This window comes from Delphinus delphis, chromosome 15 (assembly GCF_949987515.2).
Source record: "Delphinus delphis chromosome 15, mDelDel1.2, whole genome shotgun sequence".
Taxonomy (NCBI): Eukaryota; Metazoa; Chordata; class Mammalia; order Artiodactyla; family Delphinidae; genus Delphinus; species Delphinus delphis.
In genome coordinates, this window is record NC_082697.1 from 17,560,313 (window position 1) to 17,581,204 (window position 20,892).

The 20,892-nt window shown below is 45.5% G+C and overlaps 1 protein-coding gene across 2 annotated transcripts in view; it reads left to right on the forward strand.

Moving 5' to 3' along the window:
- Window positions 1–20,892, forward strand: part of PTPRT (protein tyrosine phosphatase receptor type T) — a 1,079,376-nt gene that overhangs the window by 938,892 nt on the left and 119,592 nt on the right. For both annotated transcript variants that reach the window (XM_060030771.1, XM_060030772.1), the window contains one exon: window positions 20,086–20,231. In XM_060030771.1, coding sequence (XP_059886754.1) covers window positions 20,086–20,231 — 146 coding nt within the window. The remainder of the gene's footprint in view (window positions 1–20,085; window positions 20,232–20,892) is intronic.

Here is a 20,892-nt window from a genome sequence, read left to right on the forward strand (position 1 = left end):
TACATATATCCCCATATCCCCTCCCTCTTGCATCTCTCTCCCACCCTCCCTATCCCACCCCTCTAGGTGGACACAAAGCACCAAGCCGATCTCCCTGTGCTATGTGCCTGCTTCCCACTAGCTATCTGTTTTACATTTGGTAGTGTATATATGTCCATGCCACTCTCTCACTTCGTCCCAGCTTACCCTTCCTCCCCATGTCCTCAAGTCCATTCTCTACATCTGTGTCTTTATTCCTGTCCTGCCCCTAGGTTCTTCAGAACCATTTTTTTTTTTTTTGGCTGCATTGGGTCTCTGTCGCCATGCACGGGCTTTCTCTAGTTGCAGCAAGTGGGGCTACTCTTCGTTGCCGTGTGCGGGTTCTCATTGCGGTGGCTTCTCTTGTTGCGGAGCATGGGCTCTAGGCATGTGGGCTTCAGTAGTTGTGGTATGTGGGCTCAGTAGTTGGCGGTGTGTGGGTTGTAGAGCGCAGGCTTAGTAGTTGTGGCGCACGGGCTTAGTTGCTCCGCAGCATGTGGGATCTTCCCGGACCAGGGATGGAACCTGTGTCCCCTGCATTGGCAGGGAGATTCTCAACCACTGTGCCACCAGGGAAGTCCTGAAAGGTGTGTGATTCTAAATGCTTCTATTCTGTAAATACATCTGAGCTTTATAAAGAAGTTAAAAGAGTGGGGGAATTCTCTGCTGACAGAGAGGCATGACCTAGTGAAATAGGGTTGGAAAGAGAAGTTTCTATGGACAGTGTTGTGATGTGCTACTCAGATCCCCCTTCAAGAATGGACTTACCCGCCCCCACCCCCGTCGCTAGAACTGCTGCTGGCAGACAACTCTTGGATAACAGCCTCCTTTGGGACTTCTTGATCTTCAGAGCTGCCTCACCCAAGGTCATCCAATAGCTGGTCAATAGCTGACTTTTACAGGGGTGTAAAAATCAGTCCAGTGTCAGAGCTTCCCATGGGGCTGGCTTAAACCATCACTGCAGCTACATCTCCATTCAGCTTCCCCTTCTGCCCACTTTTCCTCCTTTCCCTCCCTTTCTCTCCCTTTCCCCTCCCCTCTCTTCCCCTACTCTCCCCTTCCCTCCTCTTCCCTTCTCTCCCCCAACCTCCCCTTCCTTCTCTTTCCTGCCCTTCCCTCCTCTTCCCTTCCACAGATGTTGTCTCCAGAAGCTCCTCCTAACATATCCCCTACATGTCAGTCTCTGTCTCAGAGTCGAATTTCCAGGAACCCAACCTGTGACACCCCCATTCAATTTGGTCCCTGGAGACAAGTTAATCTGAGTATGTATATGCCCTCTGCCTGCCCTTGAACATGCATACTTCATTGCCTACGGACACTTTGTATACAAACTAACTGGGTCACCACTTTGTTAACCACTGATGATAAGTAAACTCTAAAAAGTCCTTCCTTAGGCAGTCATTCATTCATAGGCATTTGCTTCTCACCTGTGCCTTTGCTGGGCAGGAGGGCTGTGAGCATCTAAATACATAGCTCCTGCCTGGGGGAGCTCACGGTGTATCCCAGAAGAGTGTAGTAAGACCCTGTTGCTGAACCAGCCAGAGGAGAGAACTAAGGTCAGAAGTGCCCAGCCACAGTGCCCCCTTAAAAATGCGTCACCAGGGCAGGAACGGATTTAGTTCTGAAAGCACTTGCCTTCAGCAAACGTCCCCAAACTGAGAATGACTCTTGCAGCTAGGACTGTAGCGAAGATGGGATGCTGAGATGCACAAAGTGGAAAATGCCTTTCTAAGTGTTTTGGCAGAGTGCTTTTAATGGGAGGAAGTGCTTTAGTTATAGCTTTGCAATGTTGATGATGATGATAATTTACATCTCGTTTGTATATACAGCTTTATCTCTTCCAAAGTGCTTTCCCACTTATTACCTAGTTGTCTGGTCGGGCTTGGAGGTACTTAGCAAGATAGCAGACAGGTCTCTGTGCCGTGTAGGAAAGAGCCCTAGGCACTTGGGCTCCACAGTTTCAGTTAAGTTACTGAACTCCATCTCAACCTCAGTTTCTCATCTGTAAAACGGGGGTAATAATGCCTGCATTTCAGAAGAGCCGTGATGTTTAAATGACATATTCTTTCATTCACGAGCACCTATTGAGCAATTCCTTCGTGCTGAGCACTGAGCTAGGTGTTAAGTATTTAAAAAGAAATACCTTTCTCTCAAGGAGCTTAAAAGGTGTCTTGGACATGTTAACAAACAGTTATAAAATAATGTTGTAAATCCATGAAAGAGGAGCAGTGAAGACGTGATAAAGAAAAGGAAGTCACTGATTCAGCTTGGAGGAAAGATACCATGGGCTAAAGGGCCAAAAAGGATGCCTGGTATAGGGCAGAGGCAAGATGTTTTACTGAAGAAATAACACATTCACCCACTTTTCTCCTTGGCCTCATTCTCTTGAAATACACACGCACACACACTCATACATTTTATAACTAGGTAGGTGACATGCTAGGAAAAACTTGGAAAGTAAAAACAAAAAGAGGAAGAAAGGACTGGAGTAGGAAGGGGAAGGTTTGAATCCCAGTTCCACTGCTTAGCAGCTGTGAGTCCTGAGCACTCCAGGCCTCAGTTTCCCATCTGTAAAATGGGAATGATAGTGCTCAATTCATGGAATTATCTTAAGAAATTAAAAAATATAATGTACATGCCATTTTGTTTTCATTTCACTTGCATTTCGTTAGATTGTCATCTATCAAAGGGTAGAGCTAAGCTAGAACCTAGCAGTGGTTGGGTGTGTCGGGGGTGGGGGAAGATAGAGTTTTTTAACTTCCAAACGTAAGTTAATGAAAGAAGAATTTGCCACATAGAATGAAGTAGGGCAGTTGTAGATGGTGGTTCTTAAACTTACAAAAATTCTCCTCTGAGCAATTGGGTTGGACACCCCTCCTCCTGGTTTCCATCCCTGCTGATTTCAGTGAGGGATCAGAGTCAGCTAATGATTCTGGCAAAAAAACCACACGGGTAGGCAATGTCATTTTAACACAAGAAGATGTTATAGGCCAGTGAGAAGAGAAAAGGCTGGAGTTGAAACTGGAAGGGCTGTCACGATATTTCTAAATATATAGGGGCTGGGGGACAGGCTTGTCCTTTATGATGTGGCTGCCAAAACCTGCCTTAAAAAGAGGCGTGGTTCTCCAGATGGGGAAGAGGCTACTCTACTCTGGACAGTCTCTTCGGGGACGTTGCCTCCTTCCTGGGAGCAGAGCTCAGAGGAACTGGAGTATGTTTAAGGAGAGCAGTCGAAGAGGGAGGGGAGCACAGGCCAGAACCTTTAAAGAAAGATTAGGGAACTGATTTCACTGGTCTCAAGTGGTACCTAGACATTTTAAAGTTCCCCAGATTATTCTAATATGAAACTATTGTCGAGAACCACTCGTGTGGGAGAGTTTGAGAATCCAGGGTCCTGGAAGATAGGCATTTGGAAGATTAGCATGAGGGCTTGGTCTGGCCACCTAACCCAGAACCTCAGATGAGAGTTTGACCCCACGGGCTCATCAGATAGACACACCTCTGGTTAAAATGTTGGCACCTGAGTGTGGAGGGCAGAGTCTGTAGAAGATAACACGCTGTTTGATGGTACCACTTCCTCCCTATAGATATCGAGGTAGACAGTCCTTATGCTGTTCATAAGTATGTAGAAGCCATTTAATAAATGGCGAAAATGCCCCAGGCACACTTAAAAACAGCATTTAATTTCTCATAACAATTACTCCTCATACTGGTGTATGGTGGAGTAAAGACCCCTCAGCCACAATCAGTCTCCTGAGAAATAGTTGTTCATTAGCCTTCTCTTCATGAATGAAACCTCAAGAAGCTCAATACTTCTTATGAAATCTTTTTATCAGAATTAAAGATCTGATTGGATGAGCTTCTTTCTGGGGCAATTTTTTTGTTTAAATTTTTATTGAAATATAGTTGATTTACAATGCTCTGTTAGTTTCAGGTGTATAGAAAAGTGATTCAGTTACACATATGCATAAATATATATATTCTTTTTTTTACATTCTCTTCCATTGTAGCTTATTACAAGATATTGAGTAGAGTTCCATGTGCTCTACAGTAGGTCCTAGTTGGTTACTTATTTCATATATAGTAGTGTATATATTTTAGTCCCAAACTCCTAATTTATCCTGTCCCCTCCCCTTTGGTAACTACAAGTTTGTTTTCTATGTCTGTGAGTCTATTTCTGTTTTGTAAGTAAGTTCATTTCTGGAACAGTTTTTCCTTGCAGTGCCTTTGAACCACTATGCAGAACATTCTAAGTGGGAATTATTGGGCATATTACAGCCACCCATGTTTTTTAAGGGGAAAAATTGAAAGGTTAGTGTGGCCAATACCCTGTTTTTACTGGGAGGGTTTAATTTTTTTTTTATTGGAGTATAGTTGCTGTACAATATTGTGTTAGTTCATACTGTACAGCAAAGTGAATCAGCTATATGTATACATATATCCCCTCTTTTTTGGATTTCCTTCTCATTTAGGTCACCACAGAGCACTGAGTAGATGGGAGGATTTAATTTTTGTAAAGAGTGAAAATACGGTTTTATTAAGGTTATAAACCAAGTTGAAGCCTCAGGATTAAAGAAGGCTTGTTTTGTTTTGGAAAACAGCTTAATGACAGTGCACTTTTCTAGAAATGGAGAAAAGCTAAGACTGCCTATACTTTATTCTACTTTTCTCTTGCTTCCCTGTCATTTATTATTTGGACATCTACTGATGAGAGAGAAAACTGCTGGTGAAAAATCTAACCTCAGATATGATGTGGGATTTCGTACATTCTTTTGTCTTATCTTTGCTTTACACAGCAAAACTACCATGAAAATGTGGGATCTAAGGATTTTCCAGGAGATCCATGGCTGATTCAAAGTGTATACATCTACTAGATTGCTGTGCAGGTGTCTTCCAGCCATCTAGGCTGGGGGCAGTTTGCTCAATAAATCATACTTCTGTAATCTCATCTCCCACTCCTTAAGGGTTTTAAACAGCACTTTGCATTAGCTCTGAATGGTGAGGAAAATAATACTTAAAACCTAGGCCAGCACTGTAGTGAAAGAGCATGGACTGCACTTGGATTGGAATCCTGGACCCTACTACTTTCTGACCTAACTTCTCTGAGCCTCTGCTTCTGCATCTTATAAAAGCGGGACAATAATACCAAATTTGGAGGGTTGCTGTGGGGATTTACCAGGATTACAGAAGATAATACAATGCAGGTACAACATCTGCTTCTGTGTCTGGTACATTGTAGATGCTCGGAACATTGTAGTTATTGTTATTATTGCATTTTGTTTTCTATTATGTCCACTCATGTTTCTCCAGTTTACAAAGTACTTTCATGTAGATATCTCATGAAATGTTTGCGTCGCTCCAGTGAGGAAATGTCATTTTAAGTGTAAGGACATGAAGGCTCACCAAACTGACCAGGGCACAGGCTACCTAAAGAAAGAAATCCATGGAACAGAGAGTTGCCAGTTACTGGTGCTGTGTTCTCATCACGGGTTGGGAGGTGGCTGTGACGAGAATTCTGAAGGTTACTTTATAAGGCAGCAAAACTGATAAGAATTACACCCTCTCAGACCTGGTGAGATAAAAGATGAATAAGATCCAGAGTCGGTCCCTACCTGAAGGTGTATAACCATTGCTCCAAGTTGTAATGGGAGTGGGCGGGGGGGAAACCTGTACCAACCACTTCATTCCTTTTAATACACTCACTGTGTAAAAGGGACAAGAGTCAAACAGGAACGGGATCGTTCATCTTTTTACAATTGTATGACTTTTATATTCTGCACTGGAGAAATAAGGACCAAGATTAAAGAGAGGATGGGGTTAGGGCTGTTTTTGTGACTTTTTTTTTTAAAATAGGCCTCTGGAGTCTCACTTTTAATTTTACAGAGCAACCTTTTGTCTCTTAACACGTTTTTGTTTAAAATGTCTTATAAATAGGGTTGTGCCATGGAGAGGATTTTATTCAAATTCAGCTATGCCAGGCATAGAGAAATAATTTTATTTAAAAATGTACCCAACGATTATGATATTTAATATGACAACAGGTGTCGGGTTTCATTTTCTGAACAGTGAAGGTTTGAAGGCTTTTTTTCCCCCTTCTTTCTTTAAAAATAAATGTGCAATAGTATTTTAGAATCAGCTTGTGGATGTCTGCAAGAAATCCTACTGGGTTTTGATTGGGCTTGCATTGAATCTGTAAATCAGTGTGGTGAGATCTGTCATCTTAACAATATTGAGCCATCTGGCCCAGGAACATGGTATGTCTCTTCATTTTTGTGGGTCTGCTTTGGTTTCTTTCATCACCCTCTTGTAGTTTTTGGCATGCAGGTCCCATGCATATTTTGGTGGATTTATACCTGAATGTTTCTTCTGTGTGTGTGCTATCGTAAATGGTAGTGTTCTTTTTATTTCATATTCGAATTGCTCGTTGTTAATATATAGGAATGCGACTGACTTTTGTATATAAAAAATAAATGGACATAGAAACAAACCAAAAAGACAAGAAAAGAGAGGTCTCGGGTGGAGAAATAGTAACTTACTTCACAAACACAAGGCTGTTGCATGAAAGATGGAGTAGGCTAACCCAGGCCAGGTACTTAGCAAAGTACCCAACACATGTTCAAAGTATTAGTTCTTGCCTTCTCATGTTCTGTATTGCTCTAAAAGCCAGACTCTGTTAAGAGGAGGTTATGGGACTTACATTTGTGTGATCGTTAAGATGTTAAGACTTAGTTTTAAGCAGACCTGGGTTTGGGTCTGGCTCTGCCATATACTAGCTATGTAGTCCTGAGCATGTTTCTCCCCTTCTCTGGTCTCCTGTTTCCTACACTGCAATGTGAGGATGCTACAAGATAAGGCGGTAGCCCGACTGTGCCAGGGCACACAGTGCCTGGCACCTAGCAAATGCTCAGGGAGCATTAGCTATTCTCGTTGTTTTAGTTGTTAAGTTTACAAGGAACAAGATGCTGGAGAAGCATGAAGAAGAACTTTCTAACGATGCCTGTCCAACAGTAGAACAGGTTGAATGTGACATAGTGAGCCTCCCATCACCGGAGGATGGAGCACCCCCTGTATAGGATGCCACAGGGGAAGTCAGGCTTCGCGAGACTTTTCCCCTGGGTCGAGGGATTACGATAACCGTCATCACCCCCACCTTCGCCCATGGTGGCATTAGAAGCAAGTGGTAGCCATTCTGGGTCTCCCCAGAGTCACCTAAGACACTTGACGCACAGACACAAAGAGCTTGGGGCAGGAGACAGAAACGGTACCCGTGCAAAAAACAAATGCAGACCAGACATACCTTTCCATCAGCTGCGGTTTATGACTGCACAGTAAATTCAGTTGCTTTCTTTAGGCTGGTGTTGAGACCCATCATCTCCAGCCCAGTGCCATCCATCCTGGCTTTCCCCAGGAGGACAGACAGACCAGGCGCCTTCCTAGTGTTCACTAATTAATTTATCTCATGCTTGTGATTTTACAGTGCTTAAGTGCTGGAGCATTTCTGTCTAATCTTCTCCCCGCACAGCACCTCACATTGCATAAAGACCATGAATCTCCATCGCAAACGCCGTCTGTCTTGGGCAGCCCGCTGGCTGTCTGTCGTCTTGCCGGCACTGCCTCTTACAGCCAGAGTAACACATCCATTCATTTATCCTTGATGACATTTTGACATTCCAGTCAATTCCTCAGATGTTCCTTATGCAAGACTTCTCCCACGCGGCCAGGCCAGTGTTCCAGGCCACTCTCGATGCATAATGCATGAGACCAGCGCACTGCTCAGTACCGTCTGACGGACGGACACATCTGCTATTCGAAAACCGTGTGTTCCTAACAGCCCTGGCTCCCCGAGGGTTCTACACCGCTACCTTCAGAGCCATTTTCTTCTATGCTTGCAGCTGGCTGAGCTCGGAGGAGACTGTACAGTTCAAGGAGAGATGTTGTAGTTCAGAAACATACATGCAACAGTGCTGTGGGCGGTTGGGAGGGTAAGGGTGTGCCAAACCCCTGCCTTACTCCAGGATTTAGCGTAGCCTGAATTCCACTAATTCAGGTGGAAGATGGAACTATGACAAAGCTGACATCTTGAATTTCATTACCCTGCTGCTACTTAAAAATAATGATCGTAAAGACATTCTGATAACAATAATGAATATCAAAGAAGAAAGGAAAATTATCCTTAATACCTTCAATCTAACACATCAGCTTAGATATACTTTCTCCTAGTGATAATCACAATGTAGACACAGTTTTAATTTCCAGGTTTCTTTTTTTAACTTAATGTGATCCAGTTAGCACTTTTCTATGTTGTTATATAGTAATCATTTTAAATGACAGTCCATCATTTTAATAGCTGTATAATATTCCATCCAGGGGACACACCATAATTTACTGAACCGGGCCCCCATAGTTAGACAGTCATGAGGCGTAACTGATCGTTTGCTGTCCAAGAGAAGAAACAGAGCAGGCTGTGGGAGCGCGCAGGGCTCTGCAGGCTGAGGACTGGGGGCCTCAAATCCCACCTGGTCCCTTTACCCGTTTCACGAGTTTAGGCTTAACCCTCGGGGCCTCGGATTCCTCATTTATAAAAGAAAAGAAATAATCACCACTTTATAGTGTTGCTGTGAGGATTACAGAAGGTAATCTTTGAAGGTACCTAAAACATGGTATAGTATTTACTAGCTGGCAAACTATTAACGGTCCTATGTATATAGCAGTGGTTCTCAATCAGGCACAGGGCAGTTCTGCCCACCCCCCGCCCCTGGGACACTGGGCAGTGTCTGGAGACATTTTTTTTTTTTTTTGCGGTATGCAGGCCTCTCACTGTTGTGGTCTCTCCCATTGAGGAGCACAGGCTCCGGACGCGCAGGCTCAGAGGCCATGGCTCACGGGCCCAGCCGCTCCGCGGCATGTGGGATCTTCCCGGACCGGGCCAAGTGCTGAACTAGGTGCTAGAGGAAATATATGAACTAATATGCATTATGCAGATTGTTATAATGAGGGGCGAGGAGAGTGAGCAGGCCAACGACTAGGGTATAAAACAGAAGTGAGGTATGTCCTATAAGGGAGAGGTCAGAAAATGCCTCCTGGAACAAGTGGTGTTTGAGATGGAACTTGAAGGATTTGTGGTTATCTGTTAATACATTAATTCAACAAGTGTGTACTGAGTACCTGCTTGTGCCCAAAACTGTGCAAGGCCCTATGTGTGTGAGGCCCTATCTATGCAAGGCCCTGTGTGTGCAAGGCCCTATGTGTGCAAGGCCCTATCTGTGTAAGGCCCTATGTGTGCAAGGCCCTATCTGAACAAGGCTGGCATGGACCTTGCCCCTGCGGTTACAGTCTAGCAGGGGAGATAACCATGGAGGCTGACCATCTGGCAAACAGGAGTGATTTCTGGATGGGGAGTAAAGGTCTGGGGTGGGCTGGGGGTAAAAGAGAGAGCACCCCTGGGAGCCCTGGGTTGAGATCTGAGAAGAGGTGCGGGTACAGGGGTGTGAAATGCAGAAGGAGGTTGGCTGAGCTGGGGAAGGAACACAGAGCCTCGGTGATCAGGAGAGACTGCTTGGAAGAGGTTGCTTGGGATAAAGTTTGGAAGGTGATAGCCATCAGTTCATCCATGCACAGGCTAGATGTGAAAAGCAGGCAGACCATCGACCGGTGTCCAAGAGGGCATAAGAAATAAGAGGCAGAGTTCAGCTCAGCCTCAGCTCAGAGACTAATCCTCATATAGGGACCTAGAAGGGGCTGCCTGAAGAGGTGAGGAGCCCTTGTCTCTGGAGTTGGACAGTCACGGAGGTGGAGAGGGGGACATCCACCTGCTGGGGGTGTTGCAAGGGGTCTCCCGGCTGGAGTGGGAGAATGACTTTCCAGCCCAGAGAATCCAAGATTCTGTAACTTGTAATGGCCTGAAACTGAGGGTCAAAGAGTGACTGGGAGAAAAGTATCTGTCCGAGTATCTGGCTTGGTTTATGGTCGAATAAGCACAAGGTATGGATGGATCAAAAGGGGCAGAGAAAGAAAAAGTATTCAGTAGTTACCTTGGTTCCCTGGAGTGCTCATCTCAGGGAGCAGATCAGACACCAAGTTAAAATTAAAATAAAGCATGGGGGTTCCCTGGTGGCACAGGGGTTGAGAGTCCGCCTGCCGATGCAGGGGACACGGGTTCGTGCCCCGGTACAGGAAGATCCCGCATGCCGCAGAGCGGCTGGGCCCGTGAGCCATGGCCACTGAGCCTGCGCGTCTGGAGCCTGTGCTCCGCAACGGGAGAGGCCACAACAGTGAGAGGCCCACGTACCGCAAAAAAAGAAAAAAATAAAAAAAGCAAGGAAGAAGGAATGCAGATGGCCAGTATGAAGAAGGGGGAGAAAAAGAAATAGCATTTGCTGAGTGTCTGTTATAGGCCAAAGACCATGCTAGGGAATTAACACATTATTTCTAATCATCCTAGTAACTCTGTGAAATAGGGCTTATCAAATACTTTTCTACGCATGAGTCTCGTAGAGACAGAGCCACAGTCATGATCACACAGCTGGTTAGAACCAGGTTAGCCTGGGGCCAAGGTCCGTGATATTTCCGCAACGCTAAGAGCAGAGGGCATTTTGTCTAGCCCAGGGGTTCAGAGCCCAGTGGTCTGAAAGCATTCAGGGAAGTTCCCACTGTCTGTGCCATAGATTCTGTCCTCATGTTCCTTTGAAGCATTTATTTCCTTCCCATTGCCTAGTATTTAACCAACACTTATATGGAGCTCGTTTGGGAGATGACAGATCCTATTGTAAATACTTTAATATTTATAAGTCAGCACCTACTGCAAATGGTTGTTGTGAGAATTCACAAGAATTATGCCTATTTAACAGATGAGGAAACTGAGTTACAAAGAGGCTAAGTAATTGTCCAAGGCTACATAGCCAGTAAACTGTGGAGCCAGGATTTGGACTCAGGCAGTCTTTTTCCAGAGCCGATGCAGTTCCCACTAGGCTCTTCTTGAGGATCTAAGGGGTAGTGTGGCCATGTACCCAGCAGCAGGAGGGCCTTGCCTCTGTCTTAGGCCCTCTGCTATGCAGATTCCCCTGCCCTGCTCCAGAGGATCGTCAGACTGGGTCTGACTCTGTCCTTAGTGGAAAGAGAGCCCACCCAGGCAAGGAAGACAGAAGGGCAGCCACAGGCCGCGAGAGAAGCAGAGGCAGGTAGAGGCACAGACATGGAGAGCAAGACAGCAGAGAGATGGAGGTGTCAGAGGTGGTGGCCAAGGTCCCTTGACCTTTTGAATTGCGATAAGATGTGCTACTATCGCTTCTGTAACTTTGCCATTCTGGTGGAAGCGTGGAGAAGCCCCAAGGTAGGGTGATGGGGGTAGGAGAGGAAGGACCCACCAGTTATCTTCCAGGATTGGTACCCAGCAGAGGTAATGAGCAGACAGGATGTGTAATGCCTAAAGGATGTGAGTGGATACAGATGTCAGCTTTCTGGCTGCATGTATGTGCTTATATGTGTCACTGTGTGTTTGCCTGGAGAGGCAAGGAGCCAGCTGAGAAAGCTTTGGGACACGGGTATACATGTGTGGGTCCTTGACTTAGCGTGACATAACAGGGAATCTTAAAGAACATTCAGAGGCCTGACTGCCTGAGTTTGAATCCCAGCTCTCTCTTTTTTTAAAATTAATTAATTTATTTATTTTTGGCTGTGCTGGGTCTTCGTTGCTGCGTGCAGGCTTTCTCTAGTTGCAGCGAGCAGGGGGCTACTCTTCGTTGCAGTGCGCGGGCTTCTCATTGCAGTGGCTTCTCTTGTTGTGGAGCACAGGCTCTAGGCGTGCCGGCTACAGTAGTTGTGGCTCGCAGGCTCTAGAGTGCAGGCTCAGTAGCTGTGGCGCACGGGCTTAGTTGCTCTGCGGCATGTGGGATCTTCCCGGACCAGGGCTTGAACCCGTGTCCCCTGCATTGGCAGGTGGATTCTTAACCACTGCACCACCAGGGAAGCCCCCAGCTCTATCTCTTAAAGCATGTGTGGCTTTCAGTGACTTACTTCAACTCTGCCTCATTCTTTCATCTACAAAATGGGGTTAGTAATACTATCAATCTCCTAGAGTTATTAAGAGAATTCAAGAAGTTAATACACTGTGTTTGTGATAGCCTTAAATAGTGCCTGGAAAGGATTAAGTGCTATATGCATGTTTATTAAATAAATACAGTAAATTTAGGATTTATTGTTTCATGATCAATGTATTCATTTCGTAGGACTGCCATAACAAGGTGATAGTTTAAAACAACTAAATGTATTCTGTCACAGTTCTGGAGGCTGGAAGTCTGAAATCAAGGTGTCAGTGGGGGTCAGGCTCCCTTTGAGGCTCTGAGTAGAATCCTTCTTGCCTCTCCGTAGTTGCTGGTGATGGCTGTAAAATCCTCAGCATTCCTTGGCTTGCAGCTGCCTCACTCCACTCTCCTCCTCATATTTAATAAATAATGAAGCTATAATGAATAGCTTCATTATTTATTAAATATGAATCCTCTAAAATAGATACCCCGAAGAATGGCTTTTCTCTAAAAACATTCTTTGATGTATTCTACAGCCGTGCTTCTCAACCTTGGCTGCACAAATCATTTGGGGAGCTTTAAAAATTACTGATGAAGGCTTCCCTGGTGGCGCAGTGGTTGAGAATCTGCCTGCCGTTGCAGGGGACACGGGTTTGTGCCCCGGTCAGGGAAGATCCCACATGCCGCGGAGCGGCTGGGCCCGTGAGCCATGGCCGCTGAGCCTGCGCATCCAGAGCCTGTGCTCTGCAACGGGAGAGGCCACAACAGTGAAAGGCCCGCGTACCGCAAAAAAAAAAAAAAAAAGATAACCAGAGAGCATTTACTGAGTGCTTACTATGTACCACACACTGGGGAAAATGCTTTGGTAACTACACACCATTTAATCGTCACAAACACTTTCCTTTCCCTGGAAGCACTGCTGCTACCTGCAATTCTATAGACAGGAGGAAACTGACATGCAAAGGCATGTGTAACTTGCAAGAACTCACACAGCTAGTCTGAGATAGAGCCAGGTTTTGATGCCAGGCTGTCTGGCACCAAAGTTGATGTTAACTGCTGTGCCATCCTGCCTCCTGAAAGAAGAGAAAGTGGTGTGTTCTCCTTTTAATCCTGCACTTTTCCGTATCCTCGTTTACACTATCAACTCTGCTGTGCGGTAGCCCAGCCTCTGCCTCAACTACAGTTATTCTGAGTTAGTGGAGTTTGGATTAATGAGGTTTTGCTGCATTCATAAGGGGCTAGAATTGTTACCATGGACTGAACTTGCACTTCTGGTTTTATCCCAGAAGGAGAGGTAGAGGAAAGTTGGAACAGGTGTCCTGAGCTGGCAGGCAGAAAGCAAGGTTAGGGTCCTGTGGCTTCCACTGAAATGCTGCATGACTTGTCTAAGCTCCTCCTCTGTCTGGCCTCAGTTTCTTTTACAAAATAAGAGAATGGTGCAGTTCCCTTCCAGTTTCTGATGTATAAATTTAATTAGAGATTCAATCATGTCAGCATAGAAGTGTCTGTCCGGGCTTCAAAGAGCACAATGCCGGCTTTTAATAGGAGTAGAGTTGCAGCTGTGTTTTCTTTGTCTACCTCCTGTGGACTGAGATATCTCTCTGGCTCCAGGGTTCCACCCTTTGTGTTTTCCCAGGAAAGTCTGTCCAGACATGCCAGTGGAGGATGGGTCAGTGAAAACCCTATGGAGAAAGGAAAGAGTGCCTGGTCAGTGTCTCCCCTGGAAAGTGGGCATATGGCTCTTCACATCCAGGGAAGAGCCCTATGGAACCAACACTCTCCCTCAATTGTCCGGGTCTCCTGTTCTCCACCCACATATTCAAGGGTTTTGCAGGGTCCAGATGCTGGAATCCCTACCACCTCTTTCCTAGGTAGTTTCTGAGTCTCTCCGTGAACTCCTCCAATGATGGAGGGCTCATTACTTCCAAAAGCCTAAACAGAGCAGGGGTCATGTCTGGCTTTTCACATCATGGTCTCCTGCTGTCTAACAGCCACTTCTGTCTAACCACCAACAAAGTAGGTGCTCATTAAATATTTTTCCAACCAATTAATGTGCAAAGAGAAATAAACTACTAACTTTAGGGAGGAGACAAAGACTTCTAAGAGTAGTGGGCCTTTGAGTTGGCCCCTTAAAGGTGAAGAGAAGGTTGCCAAAGAAGAAAACGGAAGGGCAGTTCGGCACTAAGCACTTCCACAAGAGACCCAAGCAGTTCCGCTTTGCTAGAAATTTCTTCCTTGTGTCAAGCCAATGTGGTGGTTCTAATTCTGACCCCTGGGACCACACAGAGCCAGATGTCACGTGTGTGAAGAGAGCATTCCAGAATGTTCCCTCTCCATGAGAAACATCCGTGTTTCAGACACTCTTCCTTCTCCTCTCGTAGCATGATTCCAGAACCTTTCACAGCCCTTACAGTCCTCTCCCTGGAGCCATTCCACCTGCCACCCTCCCTTATCAAGAGCGGTGCTCAGGATGAACCACAGAAGTCATGGTCCATCGTGGGCACATCCCTGGCCACCTACCCTCGCTCAGCTCACCAGCAAAAGTCGGGGGACCCTCCGAGTGATGTGTTAGAAGGAAGAATACCACCAGCCACATCACGTTGTCCCAACCTGTCAGAAGCAGGGAACTTCGGATTGCTATGTCTTAAAACATTCTTCAGCTCTAGAGGTGACCCAGCAGAGGAATAGATAGGCTTGTACAATGCTCTCTTTTTAACAGCTCTTGGTACCCCCTGCTGGTGAAATTGTGTGACCCAATTGGCAGGAATCTCAGGACAGCTGCAGGAAAAAATTCCAAGTTCGGGAAGTCACAAGTGCTTGAGTCTCGAGGGTTGTGAGGACAGCATGAGTTATGCAACCATCCCATATATCATGTGACTATCTTATATGAGGTTTTTTTAAAAAACATTCTATAGCTATGGCTATTCTGTGGGCTCTGAGGGAAAAAAAGGTCTCTGACTTCTGTGAACATTCCATCAATTCTTCAAACACCCCAGGAAGGAAATGCTAAGTTGTTAGACAAAAATAATTCATTAACTAGAAGTATTTCAGGCCACAGACTAGTTTCATGCAGCTTTTTCTTCCTCTTTCCTTGCATATATCTTTTTTTTAAGTGGTTATAATTTGTACTCAGAGTAGAATGACAGTCTTTTCTACACTTCAGATTGTAGACTTTTAAACATAAATTTGCACAACAAATTTATTGAGCTCTGGCTGTGTGCCAGACACTCAGCAAGAAGTTGGAGTAGGTACAGGAAGTCGAAAGAGGTTCACCCAAGAGGTTCTTGCCTTCCTGGGTAGGAGGGTTGAATCACCGCAGTTGGATTAGTCAAGTGCTTGGCTGACATGGCAACGAGGCCCTCCTTGATCTCCTGACAGGGTTCACACCAGCGATTTGCTGCTCTCCCCTAGCTATATGTATTTTTCCTTCTTGGAAAAGAAGGAAAATCACCTTTGTGATTTTGTATCGATTCATGTATTCACCTGTTTAGTGCCTGTCTTTGCCTCTGGTGTCTGTGTTCTATGAAGGTCAAGATCATGTCCAGTGTTTGACGCTATGAACGTCTTACATCCAGCAGAGACTGGCACGTGTAGGTGCTAAGTAAATTTGTGTTCAATGGGAGAGTCAGCCCGGAAGAGAAAACCACACATCTGTTTAGGGAGCAAGAGGAAACCTCAGAGAAGATGTGACATTTTTTATTTATTTATTTATTTTTTGCGGTACGCGGGCCTCTCACTGCTGTGGCCTCTCCCGTTGCGGAGCACAGGCTCCGGATGCGCAGACTCAGCGGCCACGGCTCACGGGCCCAGCTGCTCCGCGGCATGTGGGATCTTCCTGGACCAGGGCACAAACCCGCGTCCCCTGCATCGGCAGGCGGACTCTCAACCACTGCGCCACCAGGGAAGCCCAAGATGTGACATTTGAATGCCACTGAGCCTCGAAGGATGAAGAGGAGGTGGCCCGGGGAGAAGAATGGGGGCACACTGAGGAGTAGGGAGTACTGAGGAATGGTTAGGACAGGAAGATGAGGTAGTTGGTGTTTCCTAAAAGGAGACACATGTGGAAAATAAGGCTGAGTTGAAGCCTGGAGCCATAGGTCTTGTATGCCCCACTCCCAAGTTTGGGATGTCCCCCTCTCTTCAGGAAAAAGAGGGAAGGGGATCAACTAAACTCTATGACTATAGGAATAAATACGATTTTTCCTAAATTACTAAGAGGGCTTTTAGTGATTAAATTTTGAATAAGATCCCAAAAGTATGGTTTTGTGTTTTATTTCCTTCTACATCCCTTCCATTTCCATTTTGTAGCTGAAACATCTGTCTACATATTTTAAAATTTTTATATAGCATCATCATCACTATGAAAACATAGTGTCAACCATGGGTGAAAAAGTAAGGATGTAAAAACCTGAGATTTTTACCACTCCGTTGTCCAGTTTTTAAATATCTGTGTTTTAGAGAGGCTCCATTAATTTTTTTTTTTTTATCCAGGGGTTCAGAGCTACCCAAACATTTCTGTAAAATGCCGTTTTTCATAGATGCAGCAAGACCTTTTTTTTTTATTCCTTTGGAAACCAGTGATTTGTGCCTAAGACAACTCTTTCCATATTATCTTACCCTGAATAGAATGAGATTGGTTGGGAGTTCTGCCCTAAGGAAATATCAAAGCCTCCAGTACATGCTCATTTATAGTTTGAAAGTTAATTTTCTTATCGGATTTCCTTTTATTTCCTGCTGGGGTGGTGTGAGCAGAACTCAGATGGAGGCAGAGGGTCTGCTGTATATCTTTTCAAATTTATGATTAAGAAGGTCACATATACATTTTTTTAAAATAAATTTATTTATTTATTTTTGGCTGTGTTGGGTCTTCGTTGCTGTGCACGGGCTTTCTCTAGTTGTGGCGAGCAGGGGCTGCTCTTCGTTGTGGTGCGCGGGCTTCTCATTGCGGTGGCTTCTCTTGTTGAGGAGCACGGGCTCTAGAGCGCAGGCCCAGTAGTTGTGGCGCACGGGCTTAGTTGTTCCGTGCCACGTGGGATCCACGCGGACCAGGGCGCGAACCCGTGTCCCCTGCATTGGCATGCAGTTTCTTAACCACTGCACCACCAGGGAAGCTCCACCTATACATTTTGAAACACACTCCTTTTTGATAATAAATGCAGAATAAAACTTTGAAATGTCATCAGTAGCAGAATTACTCATTTTTCTTTCATTTGCGTTCCCCCTGCCTGCTGGCCGATTGCCTGCCAATGGTGAGAAAAGGCCCAAGTGACCGAATGCTTCATTTCTTGTTGTTTTTCTGTCTGCCTGGAATAGTTTCACTAGTGGAGCAGCATGCCTGTGGCCACAGCATTGTAACCAAAAGATGCACTTCTATTCCTGAGCGCCCTTCTTTCCCCAGGCAAATTAAAAAAAAAAAAAAAAGAAAAAAGAAAAACAAAAAAGAAGAGGAATTGCATTTTAGGCTGCATTTGTCTTCAAACAGACAAAAGCTCTTCTCTTCCTGGATCCAGATTCACTCTCCACGCTTCTCTACTCTGCTATCTGCTTACAGAGCAAGATCTAAATGGATGCCATGCCTTTGGCTTCCAGTTGGGTTCAGCTAATGTGAGCCACTCTAGGAGCTCAGGTGGGGAGGGAGGATGTAGTCAGGGAGTCTGTGCCTCTGGTTCCCTCCCTGTGGGGGCCATCCAGGACTGGCTGGATCCCTTGGGAGAAGTTCACTGCTTCTATACAGGTGTCCTATTCTTCACAACGCCTTTTGGGTTCTGGTTGCTGCCTCCTCTGCTTGTCCCCCTGGACCCACAGGTGATGAACAGCTTTCCTATCACTGTATTATACCTCGGGTTCCCCTTACACCCTTCTCACTTGGTCAGTAGTCCTTTTATACATTTTCTCTCCTCACTTGAGTGTGCCACCTGCCATTCTTCTGTGCGGTCTACAGCTAGATTAACTCCATGTGAAGGAAAATACCATCAAACTAGAAGTGATCCTAGATGAAAGCCTCTAGAATACTTCTGAGTCTAGGTTTACCCTCCTCTGACAGGGGGATCATTACCTCTTGAAACTGCCTGTTTCATTATCAGATGGGCTCACCTTTGGATATTTCCTAGGTGGTGCTGAATTTGACCTCTCTGGGACATCGCGGAAACATGTCCTTTCCGTGTTGAAATAGGAGAGACCAAGATGGGATTGGAAGCCAAGTCCTGTGAAAAAATGGAGCAAGGGACCTGGGAGAATATACCCTCCAGATATTTAATGTGCAACCCATAGCCTTGCACATGATAGGAACAAAATTACTATATTTAGATACATAAATGTTGGGTAAACTCAGAGGGACCAGGTTGTTTATTTAGAAATATTTGGAAAACTGTCATATGCAAGTGGGGTTAGTCATATTTTTATATCTCTGGCAATAAATCTGAGACCCAGTAGTTGACATTTAAAGGGAGTAGATTTCAGATCCATACAAAGAACTTTTCCTGCCCTACCCCTAGGTTCTTCATGACATTTTTTTTTTTTCTTAAATTCCATATATATGTGTTAGCATACGGTACTTGTCTCTTTCTTTCTGACTTAAGACACAGACCTACTGGAGAACGGACTTGAAGTTATGGGGAGGGGGAAGGGTGAGCTGTGACAGGGCGAGAGAGAGTCATGGACATATACACACTAACAAACGTAGTAAGGTAGATAGCTAGTGGGAAGCAGCCGCATGGCACAAGGAGATCAGCTCGGTGCTTTGTGACCGACTGGAGGGGTGGGATAGGGAGGGTGGGAGGGAGGGAGACGCAAGAGGGAAGAGATATGGGAATATATGTATATGTATAACTGATTCACTTTGTTATAAAGTAGAAACTAACACACCATTGTAAAGCAATTATACCCCAATAAAGGTGTTAAAAAAAAAAAAAAAAGAACTTTTCAACCCTCAGCCTCCCAGTGAGCTGCCAAAGTCTCCATCACTTGCTGTAATCCAGGGGGGATGGGATTCCACAGTGGGACTGTTGGAGAGAGGATTCCAGCAGCGGAATGCAGTTGGACCAGTGGTGATGACACAAAAACAAGAGTAGCAGCTGCCACGTGTTCAACATTCACTGTGTGCCAGGCACTGTGCTCCGAACACATTATCTCACTTAATCCTCACTTAATCCCTATGAGGTTAAGTTCAGAACTTACTGAGGTTAAGGAGCTTGCCGTGTATCATGCAGCCACAGGCTATGGAGGTAGGATATGGACCCAGGTCTGTCTGATGCCAAAGCTGATGGTTTCAACCTCCAGTGGTTGGTGTCAGAATCACCTGGGGAACTTGGTGGCCAAAGGTCTAGTGCCTGTCCTACTTGTATGAATCTAGGATCTGTATGCTTTTTCAGCTCTCAAAGTGATTCTAATTTACACGAGTTTGAGCATCACTGCTATACTTTGTCGTCGTCATCATCATCGTCGTCATCATCATCGTCGTCATCATCATCATTCCAAATGCCCATCTGGTTCTGAGGGTCACTATGGGAATAACTGTGCATCACGTTCTGCTTTAACCTTTATCCTTTTGAGATATAAGACTAACTCACCTTCACCCTTACCCACTGCCCACACCAGCCCCTACTTCAATCTACCTTTGTTTGGTGGGCTATTTCATGAGCGCAATCCCTGAGAAAGGCCAGACTCCATTGTGAATCTCATTCAGAGCCATGGGAACAGAAAGATCCCCCTGCCTCTTCTTCCCTTTCAAGGGAGAGTAAGGAAAGTGTTGTGCAAATCTCATTATTTCCCATTTTAAGCTCAAGTAAAGAACACACCCATTGCTGAGGATGAGGCAGGATAAATGTCATATTTCTGAGCCAATGGAGGCCTTTAGCAGTTTCAGGAAGACTTAGGTTTATTCCACCTTGACCTTGGAAGACCTGCCTTGACTCTGTTTCTGGAAGATGGACCAGGTCTGGGGGTTGAGGATGATGGATGGGGAAAAAGAACAGTCTGACCTTCCAGTGCTTGGATGCAACTGTCACCATCTGACTGTGATTTTATTCCCCTTGCACATGTCCCAAAGGAAGCTGGCCAAGAAGCAGAAGGAGACCCAGAGTGGAGCGCAGAGGGAGATGGGGCCCGTGGCCTCGGCCGACAAACCCACCACCAAGCTCAGCACCGGCCGCAACGACGAAGGCTTCTCTAGCTCACAGGACGTTAACGGATTCAGTAAGTTGAGCCAACTAAGGGGAAGGGGACATCCGTACCTGCTTGACCCCGGTACCTCTGCTGTTGACCCCTCACAGTGTCAGGTGCTGTAGGACATGGAGTCTGGATGCTTCCCTGGGGTGGTCCAGGAGGAAGGTGCTCCCTGGCAAAGACATGGGGCCACCCATCCGAAAAGGAGAATTTCAGAACCTCAAAGCAGATGGAAATGAGGGCAAGCCATCTTAACCGCTGCTTGTGTACACAGAGGCAGGTTAAAACTAATAATAGTAAAAAAAAAAAAAAAAAAAAAAGAAGAAGGAAGACATGGTTGTGCCCTTAAGGAGAAAAATATGCCAAGCTGAACTGAGTGTCTTACAGTTATCAAAACGGTGCTGCACATAAAGTAGATGAGTTACGCGTCATCACTGTCTCCATTTCTCAGCTTGTGAAACTGAGGCTCAGACTTCTCCAAAGTCCCATGGCTGATGAGTAACGTATCCGGAACTGGAAGGCATGCCTTCCAAGCCTTGGTCAGTTTCAAGACACAGCTAGTGGTCCAAGTGGCATTTAGTCAAGAGCGACGGTGTCCTCATGCAGAGTTAATACAGGATCCCAAGCTAATTGTAGTGGCTACAATTTCAGGGTTCACCCCATCCAGAGGAGAACATCAAGACTAGTAAAC